Source organism: Pelodiscus sinensis, chromosome 2 (genome assembly GCF_049634645.1).
Source record: "Pelodiscus sinensis isolate JC-2024 chromosome 2, ASM4963464v1, whole genome shotgun sequence".
Lineage (NCBI taxonomy): Eukaryota > Metazoa > Chordata > Testudines > Trionychidae > Pelodiscus > Pelodiscus sinensis.
This window is the reverse complement of record NC_134712.1, coordinates 34,188,795-34,207,419: the sequence shown is the minus strand read 5'-3', so window position 1 is coordinate 34,207,419 and position 18,625 is coordinate 34,188,795. Positions and strand designations below refer to the sequence as shown.

The 18,625-nt window shown below is 41.4% G+C and overlaps 1 protein-coding gene across 1 annotated transcript; it reads left to right on the top strand.

Annotated features, from left to right (window-relative positions):
* Nucleotides 1-6,879: 6,879 nt before the first annotated feature.
* ODF1 (outer dense fiber of sperm tails 1) lies at nt 6,880-10,952 on the top strand. Its single transcript, XM_025184319.2, has 2 exons — nt 6,880-7,273; nt 10,491-10,952. Exons 1-2 carry the CDS (start codon nt 6,993-6,995, stop codon nt 10,804-10,806), a joined length of 597 nt encoding a protein of 198 aa, XP_025040104.1. The 5' UTR covers nt 6,880-6,992; the 3' UTR covers nt 10,807-10,952.
* The last annotated feature ends 7,673 nt before the right edge of the window (nt 10,953-18,625 follow it).

Below are 18,625 nucleotides of genomic sequence, written 5' to 3'. Positions count from 1 at the left end.
TTTTGAGATGAGGCAACCACATCTGTACACAATATTCAAGATGTGGGCGCACCATGGTTTTATATAGAGGCAATAGGATATTCTCTGTCTTAGTCTCTATCCCTTTTTTAATTATTCCTAACATTCTGTTTGCTTTTTTGATTGCATGCATAGTGCCACTGTAGATAGTGGAGGTGAAGGAACATATCAAGAAGAAGATGTGAGTGACTCTATTAACTGTAATATCTGGGAATTATGGTGTATTGAGTAAACTGACATTAACTCTACATTTCCTCACTTCTAAGGGTTTGTATGGGCAGGAGTTCCCCATGAATAATCTTAAGTGGTTTTTAACAAAGTTTTTTCTTTGTGGTGTTAGCAAGAAAAGCGTGTATGTGTGCATGCGGGCATAATATTTTGGATCAAATATGAATATTATTCAGAAGTTTGCATTTGCCAAAATTTACTGCTGCATGGCTATTACACCAAAGCAAACCAACACTGAATTTTAAGTAATATAATAGCTAGGAAAAACAAGAGTAAAGCATGTGCTATAAGAAATCCTGCAAGTTGCAGTGTATGTACATAGCCAGTCTGGATTTCTGTGCTGCTCCTTGGGCCCCCTTTCTATTCACATTGCCTGTTTGACCACATCCACTGCTGTGAATACAATCCTTCCACAGGTGAGGAGCAGACAGCACAGAATGAGACTTGTGGAGTTAACCCTGATTTGTCTTTGTCTTAGACTGTAAGCTCCTTGGAATACAAAACATTTCTCATTCCATGCATGCAAAGTTCTACAGAAGTTTACAATGCCCTGTGATGTAATAATAGTCCTATGCTGCTTCAAACCTTAGGGAAACATGGGACTCTCCGGCATGTCTACACTTAAAATGCTGCATTGGCATTGCAGAACACTTAAGTGAAGTTACTATGCTGATGGGAGATCCTTTCCCATTGATGTAGTTAATTCAGCTGCAACCAACATAGCACAGTCTACAGTGAGGGTTAAGTTGGTATAATTACATCACTTGGGGGGGCAGGATTTTCACACCCCTGAGCAAGGTAGTTACACTAACTAGAGAATTTCACAGTAACATAGTAAAAAATGGGAGCACTTTCCACATCTTTCACCAAATAAATGTCCTTGATAGACGTCTCTGGCAAAATATTAGCATGCCCATTTTAAAGAGTCTTAACAACCAAATGTCCATTGCCTCAGACATATTCAGTACAGAAAAAAAAAGAACAAATGATCTGGTAGCACTTTGTATTCCAGAAAAACTCTGCCGCATCCAGGGAATGTGTCCATTTTTTTAGAACAGTTTCTGAAAAAGCAGGCGTATTCTTTCAGCATCCCTGTATCCCTCTTGGTGAGAGGAATAAGGGATATTATGAAAGAGGAGGTTTTTCCGAAATTTGGCCCTGGCTAGATGGGCCAAATTTCGGAAAAGTCTCTTCCGAAAAAAAAAAGCCAAAAAAGATCCTGTAGCCTAGAGTAGACTCATATTGTTGAATAGAGAGGGGTTTGATATATATCACTGGCATCTCATTAAATATATCCTTTAGTAGTCAGTCTCACACTTCAGGTCTTAAAACACAAGTGCACTTTCACAATTACACATTAAATCAAGGTTCACAATCTCATAGCTGGACTCTCCATTTCTTTCTTATATCTCAATAACTGACTGGCAATGCCCCTTGCCTTTTATACCTACAACAGTAAGTCTTACAACATTCTCAGAGGTTCCAGGAAAATGTAGTTCTCAGAAAGTCTGGAAGGATGCATAAGAGTCTACAAAGATCCAGAACACTCTGGGAGGTTAGTGGAAAATGAATCTATTTATGGAATACCTGGAACATTTTATTTGTCTTCAAACATTCTATTTTCCTTTGTTGCTAACAAAAAACAGCACCTCAAGCCCAGCACTCTCTAAATCTGGCACCTCAGGCAGTTGCGTGGGCTGCCTACCCCTGAATCCCATCTTACCCTCTGAAGTATCTTAGTGCCATCACAAAATAGCTCTATGTAACCAGGTATTTTAAATAAACAAATACATTTTATTTTTAAAATGATATTATATCAGGCATACTTCAAGTACACAGAAGGCCAACCAACACATCCAATGTTAAAGCCTTTCCAAAAGTGGGGGGAATAAAGGCCTTTGCCCCCTCCATGGCCCCATACCTAGCCCTCCTTTCCTTCCTCACGGCACCACCCTGTCCAAGCTAGAAGCTAGAGCAGGGCCAGCAAGCCTGGATCTCTTCCCCTGCCCGGGGGCCAAGGGAGCCCCTGACCTGTGTCCCCCCTCCCAGTCCAAGACAGATGAGCTTCCTACAGATGAGCTTCCAAGATAGCTTCCTACAGCTGCCCATGCAGCTCTCCCTGACCAGACTCCAGCTTGGGGACAGGACCTCAAAGCTACACCCCATCCATGGTAAGAGCCACACAGGCATCTGCAGACCCCCACCTGACCTGGGCAGAGGATCTGGGGGGCAGGAACACAGGTTGAGGGCTGCTCACAGAGTCCTGATCCTGGACAGGTGGAGGGTCTGCCAGGTTCCAGCTGTCATGGGGCTTTGGAGGAAAGAGGAGGGGCAGGACTTGTGGCAAAAAGTGTATGGGAGGATCATGGCCTTCTGGCCTCCCTGTTCCAGTGCCCCGGCTTCAGGCTTCTGTGCAAAGAGCTGCGTCTCATTTTTAGGGCTAATCTCAGTCTGGGGTGGCAAAGGCCAGAAGTGTAGAGAGGCAGAGGATACAGTCTGTGCAGCCAACAGAGCACTATGCTCTCTCACAGTGATGTAAAGAGGCACTGATGAAAAAGTGAGATTCTATTTGGAGCCTTGGACAATGAAGGCCTTTGTGAGATGAGGCCCTGAGGGGCAAAAGGGGGGAGAAGTCCTGAGAGCCAAAATAAAGTTTCAAGGATTTTATTTTCCTGCTTTTAACAACTTTCCTCCATTCAAGCTATCATATTGCACCCCATCTTCTGCTAGACAAGGATTTCTCCCTCAGTTGTCTGGATTCCAGGGGCATGATGTGCAGTGTTTTCAGACCGTGGAGGAGGCAGGCTTACCTCTTTTTCTTCTGTAAGTGAATGATTTTGGAGGCAAACTCTTGCATCAAGTGGTAGCTCTCCATGATATGATGGCATCTGTTTCCCTGAAGTGCTTGAAAGCTGGTGTTAACTTGTGTGGGTCCTTAAGTCCTATTTTAAACCATTTTCTTTTGAAAATCAAGTGAGCACTTAGGCTGTGTCTACATTGGCAAGATTTTGCGCAAAAGCAATTGCTTTTGCGCAAAATCTTGCCACCTGTCTACACTGGCCGCGAGTATTTGCGCAAGAACTCTGACGTTGTAATGTACAAAATCAGTGCTTCTTGCGCAAATACTCTGATGCTCCTGCTCAGGGATAAGCCCTCTTGTGCAAGTATTCTTAACAGGCAACATTAATTTCTTGCACAAGAAAGCCCGATGGCTAAAATGGCCATCAGCGCTTTCTTGCGCAAGAGAGCGTCTACACAGGCATGGATGCTTTTGCGCAAAAGCACATCTCTTGCGCAAAAGCACATGCCAGTGTAGACACTCTCTTGTGCAAATACTTTTAACGGAAAAACTCTTCTGCTAAAAGTATTTGCGCAAAATCTTGCCAGTGTAGAAGTAGCCTTAGGGCTTAATTCTCTTCTGTCTTTCACCTTTTACTGCAATTAACATGAGTATTGAGGGAATGCAGTGTGGGTCAGGAAGGTAACCCTGGACACACACTTTGCACAAGTGTAATTGAGAATGCAGAGTCGCGGGTCCACTCTGTTATCCCATTTCTCAGTTCTTCCTCCTACAACATTGACATCTGGCATTAGCCATCTTTCTGAATATGCTCATCAAGGTCAATGCATTCCAGCATGTGTCTGATTACAGGAGGATGTTCTGATGTTTCCATAATTAATGTCTGGTTTCAGTTCTTCAGGTTCAATCAGTCCAGCTGCATCATAGCATAGGGAAAGAGATATGTTGGACACCTGATAAAGGAATATGTTCCACTTCTTTTGATAAGGCCTCTGTCAGTGAACTTCTTAACAATGCAGGAATATAAATTCCAAGTGATATTTCAACCTATTATAAACAGTTATTTTCAGAGGTGCTGAGCACTCACAATTCAGGTCATGTCAACTGGAAGTGTGAGTTTTTAGCACCTTTGAAAGTAAGACCCTAAAGATCCTTTGCCTGTTAGGCCATCAAAATGATTGAGTAATTTCTTGACAACAAAAATCCCAGGATCAAATGAGCTTCAACCAGCTCCTCTGCATATATAAAATATCTAGTGCTCTTTATGCTAAGTTCATAGCCATGCAGCTAACTGAAAAGCAATATGTAATATGACTTGAATCCCTGTGCGTTTCCCATCCTGCTTAACATGTTCAGCGAGGCTATTCTATAACAGAGACTGGCTTTCAATTAGATGTCATGTTCAGTATCATATAGGTCAGGTCTATACTATAGGAGAAAGTCCACCTAAGATACACCACCCCAGCTATGAGAATAGCGTAACTGGAGTCTATGTACCTTGGTTGAATTTCTGTGGCATCCCCATTTCAGGAGGTTGATGGGAGAAACCTCCTGTTGACTTTCCTTACTCTTTGTGGCCCAGTGGAGTACTGGGGTCAACAGAGGCACCAGCAGCAATTGATTTAGCGGGTCCAGAGCATCAGCCTTTGGGTAAGTGAAGACAAACCCTCACTAGACTTATGCTGTGGCAATTCCTGAGCTATTAGCTCTGTCACCTAAAAAAAATTAAATAGAAAATGCCATGCAGGCTGAAATGAACCCTTGTGGACTCATGCTAATTAACTAGCAGTATTAACTTTAAACCTTCTCTGAGCTATGCTGCTCAAAATTACTGTTAGCTATGCCAGTAGATTTTTTTCCCCTCTGTGAGTCAGGCAAATCTACAGCAATGCTACTGGCATCCAGCTGAGATTAGGACTCATACATGTCATTTTCAGCAATGACTGATGCGACAACATGAGAGGAAGATAGTAGTTGCAAAAGTCCTTAATGCCATCAGTTTGTGATTCATAAACATTTGTCACCCTAATGCTGCTTCAGAAAATGGCTCTAAAGTTCACTGAGCAAGTAGACATTACTATTCATCATACTGTTGTATTGAAAAGGTAAAAGTGTCATCTCAAATAAATGCTGCTATCTGGGTTATATATATGCTGCAGTTTGTTCCTTGTTCTTTCGTTGTCTGAAATACCATATACTCTCACTATAATGTTACTTATTGTCAATGTGGTATTTTGAGTAAGAAAAAGCCAATGATGCAAGCACTGTAAAGGTCAGATACAACAGGTGAGTACTTGGATCAGCTGAGCTCCGTTGAACTATTAGGTAATAGTGTCAGGAATCAGGGCGTACAGCAGAGCCGGTCTCTGGGCAACCTAACAAGTGCAGTTGACTATACAGCTGACTGATTAGAAGGGTCAACAAACTGGCTCTTAATCCCTTTCCTCCAGATGCAGTAGTTTTGCCCCTGCCTTGTCTCACTTCAGGTAACCCAATGGCTCCTGTACCAACTATTATTAGGAGTCAGTGGGAGAGTTCTCCTGTGAGCTGTTTGGGCAGCTGACAATAACTAGAGTGCACTTAGACATTCCCTTTCACAACCTGGCTACACCTCCTAAGCTGTAGAGCTGTTACCAGCCCAATGCCACATACAAAATCCACCTGTGCTAGGTATTTCCTAGGGGTTAGGGCTCCTTATCTCTTCCTTGGCAGAAAGGGGGCTACCACACAGTTGACAATCTGGGCCCTATCTCTTTTCCAAATACTCAGATACCATAGGAATGAGCATGTGCTGAATATAAAGAGAAATACTTGCATTGTATCTTCAAGTACCACTTTGACAATGGAATCCACTGTAATTCTAAGACAGCAATAACCACCTTGTCTTAAATCAGCTCTCTTAGTTTGAAGCAACTTCAATAGTACCAAGTAGGTGAACATTGATTGAATCATTGTTTAAGAGGGATACTAATTGTGCTACTGTTCAGGTAAAATTCCTTTCCCATTTTTGATTCACTGCTTACTCCAATGAGGCTTCTTCAGAAAGCAATGAAGTCAGAGGGAATTATGTAAGAACCAACTTGAACCCCCAACAAGTTTAGCAGGCTGTGCTTGTAGTTACAAAGACAGACGACAGGCCAGCTAAGCCTCTCCTGGGAGGACATCCTTGTGGTAACTAACTTGTGGCCAGCCAGAACATGGATGAATAATACTGGGCAGGACCTCTTTATGTGCATTACCATCCATGAGGAAAATATGGCATTGACATATGGGGGGATGGGCGGGAAATTGCGATAATGGCCAAGGGCCTCCATGGTCTATAAAGCCAGGGATTGAGTATCTAAGTAAAGACTGAGTTAAAAAGTGAGTAAAGACTTCAGGATTTGATCCCCAGAGTATTATGCCTGTAAAAGGGCTGGGAAACACTATGAACTTTCTTACAGCTTTGGTCTGTATGTTGTATTTTTTAAAAGAGAAAATTAATGTGAATAAACATATTAATACAATATTGTGATTGAAACTTTATTCATCATTTAGGAAACACACTATTAGAGCATGTAGTACATGTTAACACCATATACAGTGACACAAAATAATACTTTATGTACAAGGGGGGCAAGTTACAGTTGTTGGGGAATCCATAAATTACTTTCACTGACATGTGTGTTTATGATATATCAACCCAAGTGTTTAATCCATGTAGTGTTTTTCACTGAATAGCTTTCAAAGAGACAGCCACTGATTGCAGTTCCCATGCCAACTCCACGATTGTGACACATTTGCAGGCTGATGATGTCATAAAATGCCTGCTGGAATATAGTTAAGGCATCTGCAGTTTGATTTTTAAAACTAACTTCTGGCCACAGCTTGCAAGACAATTTTTTCTCACACGGGTGCAAGTTATCAAAATTTGTACTCGTACGCTAATATGGTTTAAAGCTTTAAGATGTCTTTGTGCTGTCACTTTCTGGAAGATGCCAAGCGAGATTTGAGAAAGGCAGATAGAGAAATAAGGAGGCAGATAAGGCTGATGGACTTGCATCCACACTGCCTGCATCCTCACTGCCTGTGTGATATACATCTGCACCCACACTGTGTGTGTGACATACACCCGTATCCACATTGCCTTTGTTCTGTGCACCTACACTGCCATCGACCATCATGCCTCACAATTTGGGAGAGGAAAGCCATTAAAGCAAAACTAGAGGCGGAGCGAGAACTGGACAGGTAAATGAGCTTATTTATTAGCCTTCTATAGCTAGTAGTACTCTAAACTGAATTAAGGACAGGAATTGGACAGTGGCATTTTGAGTAATGGTGAAAGTAGATAAACGGGATACTCAACAAAACTCAATTTCAGGGAAATGTAGGAACTGTAAGAGTTTGAAAAAAAACCTGTAATGGCATAGCCTAGAGATATGGAGGTAATTATACCAGCATTATCTGAGTGTTAGCTATGTAAGACTACATATAAAACTAAATGAGAATACATAGATCTAGTCATGGGTCAGATTTTGATCTTACTGTAAAACTAGAGTCAATTTATTAAGAGTTGGGTATTATTTATTATGAAATTAATTCAATGGAGCTCTTGAATTACTGGTATAAAGAGAATCAGAATCTGGTTCTAAAGGAGAAGCTGTGATAAATTATTTAAAAAACTTGTCTTTTAAATTATGAGTTAATGAGCAATCCAAAGCTAGAAGGGTTAAGAAATCCTTTGCTAGTAAGATGGAATCATATTCATTAAGAGTTGAGGACTTTGGTAATATTTACTTAATAAATTATTTTAATGTATCTTCTTTAATTGCAGTTTTCTCCCTACATAAAATTTAAACTTCTGTTAAATATTGGGCGTAGAGATGACGTTTTGATTTCTCCAGTTAAAAATGTATACTGTCAGTACACACTGGGGATTGAATATTAGCTTAAATTCACTGCTGTGCTCACTCTCCAGGGGTTGTGACAGAACTAGAGGAGAGGGAAACCCTTGGGAGTTTTATATTCACCCTAGCAGAAATGAGAGCAGTCCAGGGGCTGTTCTAACAAATGCCTCAATCTCATAATAGCTGTAGTACAGCCAGAGAAACTTTGCATATCATACGACAAAGGCTTGTATGAGTAGGTGAAATAGATGCTGGCACATGAAGATACTCTGGATTTTTACCAGTGAATACCAGTTGATGTTAGGCATCAACTTCTGAAGTAACTTTTTATGCAAGACCCACTGAAGTTAATGAATGTTTTGCCCTAGTAAAAACAGATTGAGGACTTCAGGATCTGGGCCAATGATTCCAGTGAGAGTTTTGCCCAAATATCAGATCCAGATTGCAATCCTGACCACGCTGTTTCTAAAATTGGCTACATTTTCATTATGCATCTACTTGCATTGATCTGACTATAGTCACAGAAGAGAAGGATTTCAGCCTACAACTCTAGAAAAATCAAATACCATCCTCTCTCAAACAGTACTGAAACCCATATTGACACTATAAGTTTCCAATCACATCACACAATTTTTAATCACCTAAGAGTAAGCCTTATAAAATTATAATTGAATAGAAAGATCAAGGAGGCAGCAGCACAGAATTCATGAACTCTTGCAAAGCAAGAAAAAATATTTCTAATGTTGTGCAAAGTTGAATCATCTTAGTTTTGTATAATAGGAATAATAATCCAGGAGCTGGAATATACTGATAATATAAACAACTAAACTCATCTGATTTGCTGTGCCTCTTTTCTTATTTATTGACCTGTATACTTCCACATTACACCTATTATCTATTGAATGTGAATCTTATGACCCACTCTGTTACAATTGAGACTGTGCTCTTCCATTGGTGCAAATTATTCAAAGAGAGTCATGTTTTAGTTGATTATAGTGTCATTTCACAGGATAAAATGTGATTTTAATGGCCCAATTAGGCCTCTGCACAGGAAACAATTTTGTGTGTGCATACCAATGTGTTCCTTATCTAGAGATCAAATGTAACAAAATTTCTCACTTGAATGTAATTCATTTAAAAATTTAAGATAATTTGTTAAATGGACAAGCATTGGCTAATGAGGAATGCTAGCTGTTGTGTGTTTAGGGTGAAAGAACTCTTCCTCTTCACAGATGTCACATCCTAACACACAACCCCTTGATTACCAAAATACACAGATGTTTTTGTTCATTGATAGCATAGCCAATGCTTCATGTGGTGTACATCAAAATATGCACTTATCTTTCATTAATATGTGAAAATAGACTCTACACTTTGACTCACTTCTTTGTCCTCAAATACACATGTTCTTATTCCATGCTGTAAACTCCATTCATCTTAACTTTGTTCTTGTGTTGTTGGGTTTGTTTTTTTTTGAAAATTTGAATCGAGACAAAGTTACAATAAAACACTAACATATTATATCATATATTACTTATTCAAATCTGGTGGCTAAGATTTTGATTTGTTGTGTAGGAAGCCCACCTCCTTTGAATATGCTGAAAAGGGACAAAATTCTAAATGCCTATCCTTTTTAGTGCTCCTCTTGTGTACATATTTGAACTCTACCATTACAAAGATAGGTCATATTTTTCCATGCCACAATTCCACGGGGAGGGGAGGTCACATTTGTAATGATGTGGCAAAAAATTGTAGCTGCTACTAATTAAAAAAAATTGATTTGTCATTCTGTTTAAAGTAACTAAGAAAGGAAATCAGCATCTTGTCATAACATGAATTGCTTTAATAATATCCTCTCCAAACCACATAATTCCTACACACTACTACGGCATATACAACTACATTCCTCCTTCCCCACAATCTGAGCAATGTAGTGCTTTTCTAGTAGCAAAAATACGATGGATCGTAACTGGATTCAAATGCCATCTATTCAGTAATTTATTTAAAAAATGTTTATGTGCTGTACAAATTGAAAATGTATATGCCACTTCCCACACAGAGACCCACTCATCTGGATCAATTTCTTTATCCAGATCTCTCCCCATCTTTTCATCTTGGTTGTTTTCTTAACATCTTTTTCATTCAAAATTGTGTATGTCTTAAAAATTGAATCTAAGTTCCAGCTTATTTCTAGTTCAGTTCCTCAAATGTGGTGAAAGGTCTAGTTAAAGCCATCTTTATTTAAAAATAAAATATTTTACTTGTAAATATTGAAAATATGGACTCTTTATATTATTTACATTATGACATACCTCTTGGTATGATTTCAAGCCTGGGCCCAGGTACAGATGTCCAAAGTAAGTAATCTACTCTTGTCAACAAGGAATAGTCACTGTGATATATCCTAGCAATAAATTCCTAGTTATTGATGACAGTATTTAAGGGACCCCAGCAACATGAATTTCAAAAAATTGTCCAAGCTTCCAATTGTCTGAATAAAGGGGTGAGTTTTTATTTTTGATTATCTAAATTTCTTTTCTTATTTTTTTAAATTGCAGCATACGAAGAAGAGTTAATAGGATGTTGAATTCATGCCATGATCATAAGCTTTTAGCTCTGATGGATGTTAAGGGGTTTGACCCAGATGAAGTTACAGTGAAGGTAAAAGATGGGAAGGTTAAAGTGTCAGCTGAACATGAGGAGGAACATAGGACCCTGAGAGGGAAGGAATACAACTATACAAACCTTACCAAGGAGATCAGCTTGCCTCCAGGAGTGTATGAAGATGAGGTGACTTACACTGTAGGACCCAACAGTTTGGTGAAGATTGAAACTCCACGCAAGTGTTACCCTTGCCTCCTGAGTCTACTTTGAAGACAGTGGACTCTGAGCAGCAGTAGTTCTGTATATGTATATAGCACAAGCAACTCCTCGGGTGTTTTTTTTTAATTCTACCTTTTAGGCATAAGTTGGTAACTGATCTGACCAGTTTAGAAACAAACAATAGTGTTGCAAAACTGCTTGTTTGAGTGCAAGTCTTTTGGTTTCGTTTTGAAGGATTTCTTGTGACTTTCTCAACAGTCAAAAAAAAAAAAATAGGAACATTTCCCAATATGAAAATAAAACTTTTAAAATACTAAACTACGGTAATTTGTTAAGCAAGACAAGACCCACATAGCTGTAGCTTAATTCCACAAGCTGGCGTCAGCACTGTTCATTGTTTCATAGATTAGACTAGAAGGGACCATTATGATCAGTTAGTCTGACCTTCTGCATAACACATGCCATAGAATTTTACCCAATAATTCCTCCATCAAGTCCATAATTTCTGCTTGAGCTATAGCATATCATCTAGAAAAATACACAGTCTTGACTTAAAGATGTCAAGTAACGTGAAATCCACTATATCCCTACGTAAATCGTTCCAATGGCTAATTATCTTCTGTGTTATTTCTCATATAAATAGGTGTTGCTTCAGCAACTATCATGGATCTTGTTATGCTTTTTCTGCTGAATGTCATCTACCATCAAAAATCTTTTCACTACGGAGGTGATCAAGTCAACGCTTAACTTTCTTTTGAGTAAACTAAATAGAGTTTCCTAAGTTTCTTACTATAAGGCCATTCTTATAGTTCTTTCCTGAACTCTTTCCAATTTGTCAGCATTATTTGTCAAGTGTGGACACCAGACATGGACATAGCATTCCACTAATGGTCTCACTAATACCACTTTCCACTCTTCATGCTGTACCTTCTCCATCCTCCAGCATTCTCAACTATCTTTGTGTAATATTCACCAAGAAAGGAGAGGAAATAAAATAGTTCCATTCAGTCATTTTTTGAGCATTGTGGACATGGGTATTTACCTACTTTAGTTTTCTAGGTTATACCCTATGCATATCCTTATATTTTTAGAAACACAAATAAATAAAAACTAGGACTAATTGCACATTTTCTACTGAAATTGTTTCCACTGAAAGAGGGAAAAGCTGGTACAATCCAAAATGTTTTTGGAATGGTTCAATCCAAAATGTTTTAACAATACTTTAATTTTTGAATTTTACTCCCATTTTATTTTATAGAAAATAAAAAAAAACCTTGAGAATCAAAACATTTTGGGTTGAACAAAATGTTACTCAACTCCAAAACAACGTTGTTGTTGTTTTTTTACTTCTTAGTTCCACCACACATTTGAAAAGTTTTATTTTCTGGTTCAATCACCGAAGCACAGAATTGTTTATTTACACAGCCCTTCCTTTGCTATTGCCACCCGAGCAGGCTTCATTCATGATTAGGTGACACAGTGCTGAATACAATTAGCCTTTGTCTACACTGTCCCAGAAGTCATAGTGAGTATCCTGACAGTTAACTCAATTCTTTATTGCTGAGTTCAAACAAGTCAAAAGTTCCATAAAGAGGAAGACAAACCCGCCAAGATGGATTCATCCAACTCAGCCAGGCATGAGGGAGTCTGGAGAATGTATATTAGTATAAACCAGCCCATCTGCCCTCTCTAACAACAAGCAGACCCAGAACTGCCAAGAGGGATTGCTGATGGAAGGCTCTCAGTTCTGCAGCTACAGAAGCAGGAAGTTTTGCCCTCAATACAAGGATCAGTGCACCAGCCTGCTGAGACTCCTACCCTTTGAAGGAGGGGCTGGTTCCCTCTTTCTTGACACCCTTTCTGCCAGCTTACTGCACTGTTTTGAGTGGGGGGACACTAAGCTGCTCTTCTCTCTGCCATCCTCAACTTCTTTTTTCCTACTTTGGATTACTAGCTTCTTGGGAGATGAGGAGAACAGGTCTCCTCAGCCATCATCCAAGGCTATTTCTGACCCTCTGACCCCCTTTTTTCTCCCCATCAAGGACTGTTTTGTATCCCCAACAGGTTCTTTGGGGGGCACAGCTCCCTTTTCTAGGCTCCATAAGACTGTGGAGGCCTTTGAAATAGCAACAGGAAATTCAGTCAGTTGTAGTGGCCCTATCACTCATAAGGTATGTCTACACTACAGCACTAACTTAATTCAAATTAGTTAATTCGAACTAAGCTCATTCGAACTAGTGCATCTAGACCTAAAAACTAGTTCGAATTAGCATTTTGCTAATTCGAACTAGCATGTCCACATTGAGTGGACCCTGAACCGAGGTTAAGGATGGCCGGAAGCAGTGCCAGCAGGGCATCAGATTAGGACTTAGACCGTGGAGCTGCTGTCTCAGGCTAGCCGAGGGCTGTACTTAAAGGGACCCGACCCCCACCCCAGACAGACAGTTCTCAGGGGTTCCCTGTTTGCAAAGCAGTCCTGGCTTGGAGTGCCCTGAGTGCCCACACTCGGCACATCACAGCACTCGACTATCAGCCCGGCTGCACTTGCCACAGGCTGCCATCCGGGGGGGAGGGTCAATCGGGGGGCTGCAGGACAGCTTTAACCCCGAGGAGCCCGCAGAGCCACCCCAGTCCTCCCCATCGGGGGCTCGTACCCCATTCCTCCCTCACCTCCTTCCACTTACTCCTCCCTAGCCCCCCCTTCCTGATATACAAAATAAAGGACACGTGTGTTCAAAAATAGAAACTCTTAATTGAACAAAACTCGGGGAGACTGGGAAAAGGAGGTGGGAGAGGGGAAGTGAGAGGGTGGGAGAGGGGAGGGCAACTAAAATGATCAGGGGTTTGGAACAGGTCCCATATGAAGAGAGGCTAAAGAGACTGGGACTTTTCAGCTTAGAAAAGAGGAGACTGAGGGGGGATATGATAGAGGTCTATAAAAGCATGAGTGGTGTGGAGAGGGTGCATAAAGAAAAGTTCTTCATTAGTTCCCATAATAGAAGGACTAGAGGACACCAAATGAAATGAATGGGTAGCAGGCTTCAAACTAATAACAGAAAGTTCTTCTTCACAAAGCAAATAATCAACCAGTGGAACTCCTTGCTGCAGGAGGCTGTGAAGGCTAGAACTATAACAGTTTAAAGAGAAGTTAGATAAATTCATGGAGGTTGGGTCCATGGAGTGGTATTAGCAAGGGGGTAGAAATGGTGTCCCTGGCCTCTGTTTGTAGAAGGCTGGAGATGGATGGTACGAGACAAATGGCTTGGTCATTGTGTTCGGTCCATCCCCTCCAGGGTCCCTAGTGTTGGCCGCTGTCGGCAGATAGGCTACTGGGCTAGATGGACCTTTGGTCTGACCCAGTACGGCCATTCTAAGCTCAAAGCTCAGGGTCGGGGGGTCTCACTGGACCACCTTGATTTTCATGCAAACCTGCTCCTTGGTGGCCATACTGGCAGCTATCCTGCCCTAGATGGCCACTTTCCTTTGCCTACTGCGGAGGTCGTGTATGAGGTCCACAATCCCCACACTAGACCAGGTGGGCGCCCGCCTCTTGCGGTCCTGGGCAGGCTCCCGGGAGCCGCCAGCCTGGTCCTGGGAAGAGGCGGAGGGCTGGGTGGTAGCGGGTGGCTGGTTCGTGCCGTGCCAGGTACAGGGTCTGCTGGCTGGGTGCTGGCAGGCTTGCACCTGGCACGGGCACTGTAGCCAGACCGTGCCCCTTTAAGGGCTCCGGGGCCGGGAGGAGGGCAGACGAGTTTCCCTGGTGGTGTCCAGAGTGGCCACCAGGGAAAGCTGGGGAGGGCTAGCCTCCCACTAGTTAGAATTAAGTGGCTACACAGCCCTTAATTCGAACTACTTAATTCGAACTAGGCCTTAGTCCTCGTAGAATGAGGTTTATCTAGTTCGAATTAAGCGCTCCGCTAGTTCGAATTAATTTCGAACTAGCGGTTTGCCTGTGTAGCGCCTATCAAAGTTAACATCTGTTAGTTCGAATTAACTTTGTAGTGTAGACATACCCATATAGACTCATAGTTTTTAAGTTCAGAAGGAACCATCATGATTATTTAGCCTGACCTCCTTGCAGGTCATAGAATCTCACTCAGCTTCTCCAGTAATAGACCCCCTATTGTCTGGCTGAGTTACTGAAGTCCTCAAATTATGGTTTAAAGACAGCAAACTACAGAATATTTACCATTTACACTGCTTTAAATCTGGATGTGACCCCTGCCACATACTGCAGAGGAAGGTGAAAACTCCTGAGTCTCTGCCAATCTGACCTGGGGAAAATTCCTTCCTGACGCTAAATATGGTGATTAGTTAGACCCTGAGCATGTGGGCAGCCCATCAGCCACAGACCTGCAAAAAATTCTCTGTAGTAACTCAGAGCACACCCCATCTAATATTCTGTCACCAGCCATTAGAGATATTATTGCTAGAAGTCTCAGACCAACTCCATGCCAATGTAGGCAGTCTCATCATACCATCCACTCCACAAACATCAATCTCTGTCATGACGCCAATTAAGGCTGGCTGTTGATGACACAGGAGGTCACTTGGGCAAGATTTCCATCTGCTCTCAGGAAGAAAATGGAGAGGGGGAGTCCAATGACATTATTCTTCTTGCCTCGCATTTTACACACAGTGACACTCCAGGGTGGTACAGCGCTTGAGGACAAAGCACTTTTATTTCCAAAGCCCCCATATATATTGAACAGCAGTTACCAGCAGATGCAAGAAGAACTAAAAGCATTTCCTGATTTTGGATACAAATGAATCAATAGCCTGAGTTTTGGTAGAAATATTTCCATACTGAAAGAGACAGGAAGGCATCAATACACACTTTTAGCAAAGTGTTAACAAAATATTTAGACTAGTTGCCTAGCAGCTTGGTTGGTATTTGCCACTGCAGCTCTCACATAGCTCTCTGGTTCTCTGACTGTTGGGTATCACCATTGTAAAATCCTAGCGTTCTTTGTATTGCTGTTCTAAGCAGGGGTATGAGGATGTGGGGGTTATAGTGATCTTGCAACATTGGGACTGCAGATCTGCTCAGGGATTGCATTTGTTGCACTAGATTCATGCCCCCTGCATCCCAACGGGGATTGATTCCTATGGAAAGACAGGCTGCATTTCCACTCCCTCCCAGGTTGTGCCTGGAGAAGGCAGCTTGAATTTACATTAGGACTCCATAGAGGAAGAGTGAGGCAGGTTGCACTATTCCAGGCTGCCTGGTTAAGGCCACTCCCCAGACAGCACCGCTTTCTTTTCAGGCTGAACTTGTCCCCCAGTAAGCCTGATGGAGAAGGGAAGGAAAGGTGGCAACCTCTTTCTGCTGCAACCTCCCCACAATGCAACCCCTCAAGTCAGGTGCCCTGTTCACTCTGATTCATGCTGGAATAAAGCAAAAACAAATTTGGGCTCTAATGTTAACTTAACCAGCAATGTGGGTGGTAGACTGGGTGGCAGTGATGGAGGGTAAGCATGCTGAATCATAGAGTACTAGAACTGGAAAGGACCTTGAGAAGTCATAGAATCATAGAATACTAGGACTGGAAGGGACCTCGAGAGGTCATCGAGTCCAGTCCCCTACCCCCATGGCAGGACCAAATACTGTCTAGACCATCCCTGATAGACATTTATCTAACCTACTCTTAAATATCTCCAGAGATGGGGATTCCACAACCTCTCTAGGCAATTTATTCCAGTGTTTAACTACCCTGACAGTTAGGAACTTTTTCCTAATGTCCAACCTAAACCTCCCTTGCTGCAGTTTAAGCCCATTGCTTCTTGTTCTATCCTCAAAGGCCAAGATGAACAAGTTTTCTCCCTCCTCCTTGTGACACCCTTTTAGATACCTGAAAACCGCTATCATGTCCCCTCTCAATCTTCTCTTTTCCAAACTAAAACAAACCCAATTCTTTCAGTCTTCCTTTATAGGTTATGTTCTCTAGACCTTTAATCATTCTTGTTGCTCTTCTCTGGACCTTCTCCAATTTCTCCACATCTTTCTTGAAATGTGGTGCCCAGAACTGGACACGATACTCCAACTGAGGCCTAATCAGCGCAGAGTAGAGAGGAGGAATGACTTCTCGTGTCTTGCTCACAACACATCTATTAATGCATCCTAGAATCATGTTTGCTTTTTTTGCAACAGCGTCACACTGTTGACTCATATTTAGCTTGTGGTCCACTGTAACCCCTAGATCCCTTTCTGCCGTACTCCTTCCTAGACACCCGCTTCCCATTTTGTATGTATGAAACGGATTGTTACTTCCTAAGTGGAGCACTTTGCATTTGTCTTTATTAAACTTGATCCTGTTTACCTCAGACAATTTCTCCAATTTGTCCAGATCATTTTGAATTAATACCCTATCCTCCAAAGCAGTTGCAACCCCTCCCAGCTTGGTATCATCTGCAAACTTAATAAGTGTACTCTTTATGCCAATATCAAAATCGTTGATGAAGATATTGAACCAAACCGGTCCCAAAACAGATCCCTGCAGAGCCCCATTTGTTATACCTTTCCAGCAGGATTTCCAGCAGTAGTTAATAACTACTCTCTGGGAATGGTTATCCAGCCAGTTATGCACCCACTTTATAGTAGCCCCATCTAAGTTGTATTTGCCTAGTTTATTGATAAGAATATCATGCGAGAGCATATCAAATGCCTTACTAAAGTCTAGGTATATCACGTCCACCGCTTCTCCCTTATCCACAAGACTTGTTATCCTATCAAAGAAAGCTATCAGATTGGTTTGACATGATTTGTTCTTTACAAATCCATGCTGGCTGTTCCCTATCACCTTATTATCTTCCAAGTGTTTGCAGATGATTTCCTTAATTACTTGCTCCATTATCTTTCCTGGCACAGAAGTTAAACTGACTGGTCTGTGGTGTCCTGAGTTGTTTTTATTTCCCTTTTTATAGATGGGCACTATATTTGCCCTTTTCCAGTCCTCTGGAATCTGTCCTGTCTCCCATGATTTTCCAAAGATGATAGCTAAAGGCTCAGATACCTCCTCTATCAGCTCCTTGAGTATTCTAGGATGCATTTCATCAGGCTCTGGTGACTTGCAGACATCTAACTTTTCTAAGTGATTTTTAATTTGTTATGTTTTTATTTTATCTTCTAAACCTACCTCCTTTCCACTAGCATTCACTATATTAGGCATTCCTTCATTAGACTTTTTGGTGAAGACCGAAACAAAGAAGTCATTAAGCATCTCTGCAATTTCCAAGTTTCCTGTTACTGTTTCTCCATCCTCACTGAGCAATGGGTCTACCCTATCCTTGGTCTTCCTCTTGCTTCTAATATATTTATAGAATGTCTTCTTGTTTCCCTTTATGCCTATAGCTAGTTTGAGCTTGTTTTGTGCCTTTGCCTTTCTAATCTTGCCCCTGCATTCCTGTGTTGTTTGCCTATATTCATCCTTTGTAATTTGTCCTAGTTTCCATTTTTTATAGGACTCCTTTTTTATTTTTAGGTCATGCAAGATCTCCTGGTTGATCCAAGGCGGTCTTTTGCCATATTTTCTATCTTTCCTACCCAGCGGAATAGCTTGCTTTTGGGCCCTTAATAATGTCCCTTTGAAAAACTGTCAACTGCAGCTTCCTTTGACGTCAGCGGGTACTCGAAAAATCCAGTCTGTTATTCAGGTATGTGAACTTGGATTTAAGAGTCTATCTTTAACAATCCAAATTTGAAAAATATGCCCTGGAATATATTATCTAGTGTACCGGTGCAGCCTGCATAGCAGCAGTGCAACCTTTTCCTCACAGTTCTGTTAATGTGGCTTAGTTTTGACCAAGAGGGCTCACTTCTAGAGTCCGACTGTTCATCACTTCCCATTCCCTCTCACTGCTAGGCCATTCT

Bases quoted from the DNA above. Each gene is read 5' to 3' on its own strand.
- ODF1 (XM_025184319.2), top strand. From the start codon at position 6,993: ATGTCTTTGTGCTGTCACTTTCTGGAAGATGCCAAGCGAGATTTGAGA. The intron at 7,274-10,490 runs GTAAATGAGCTT...TTTAAATTGCAG, and splicing joins GCGGAGCGAGAACTGGACAG to CATACGAAGAAGAGTTAATA.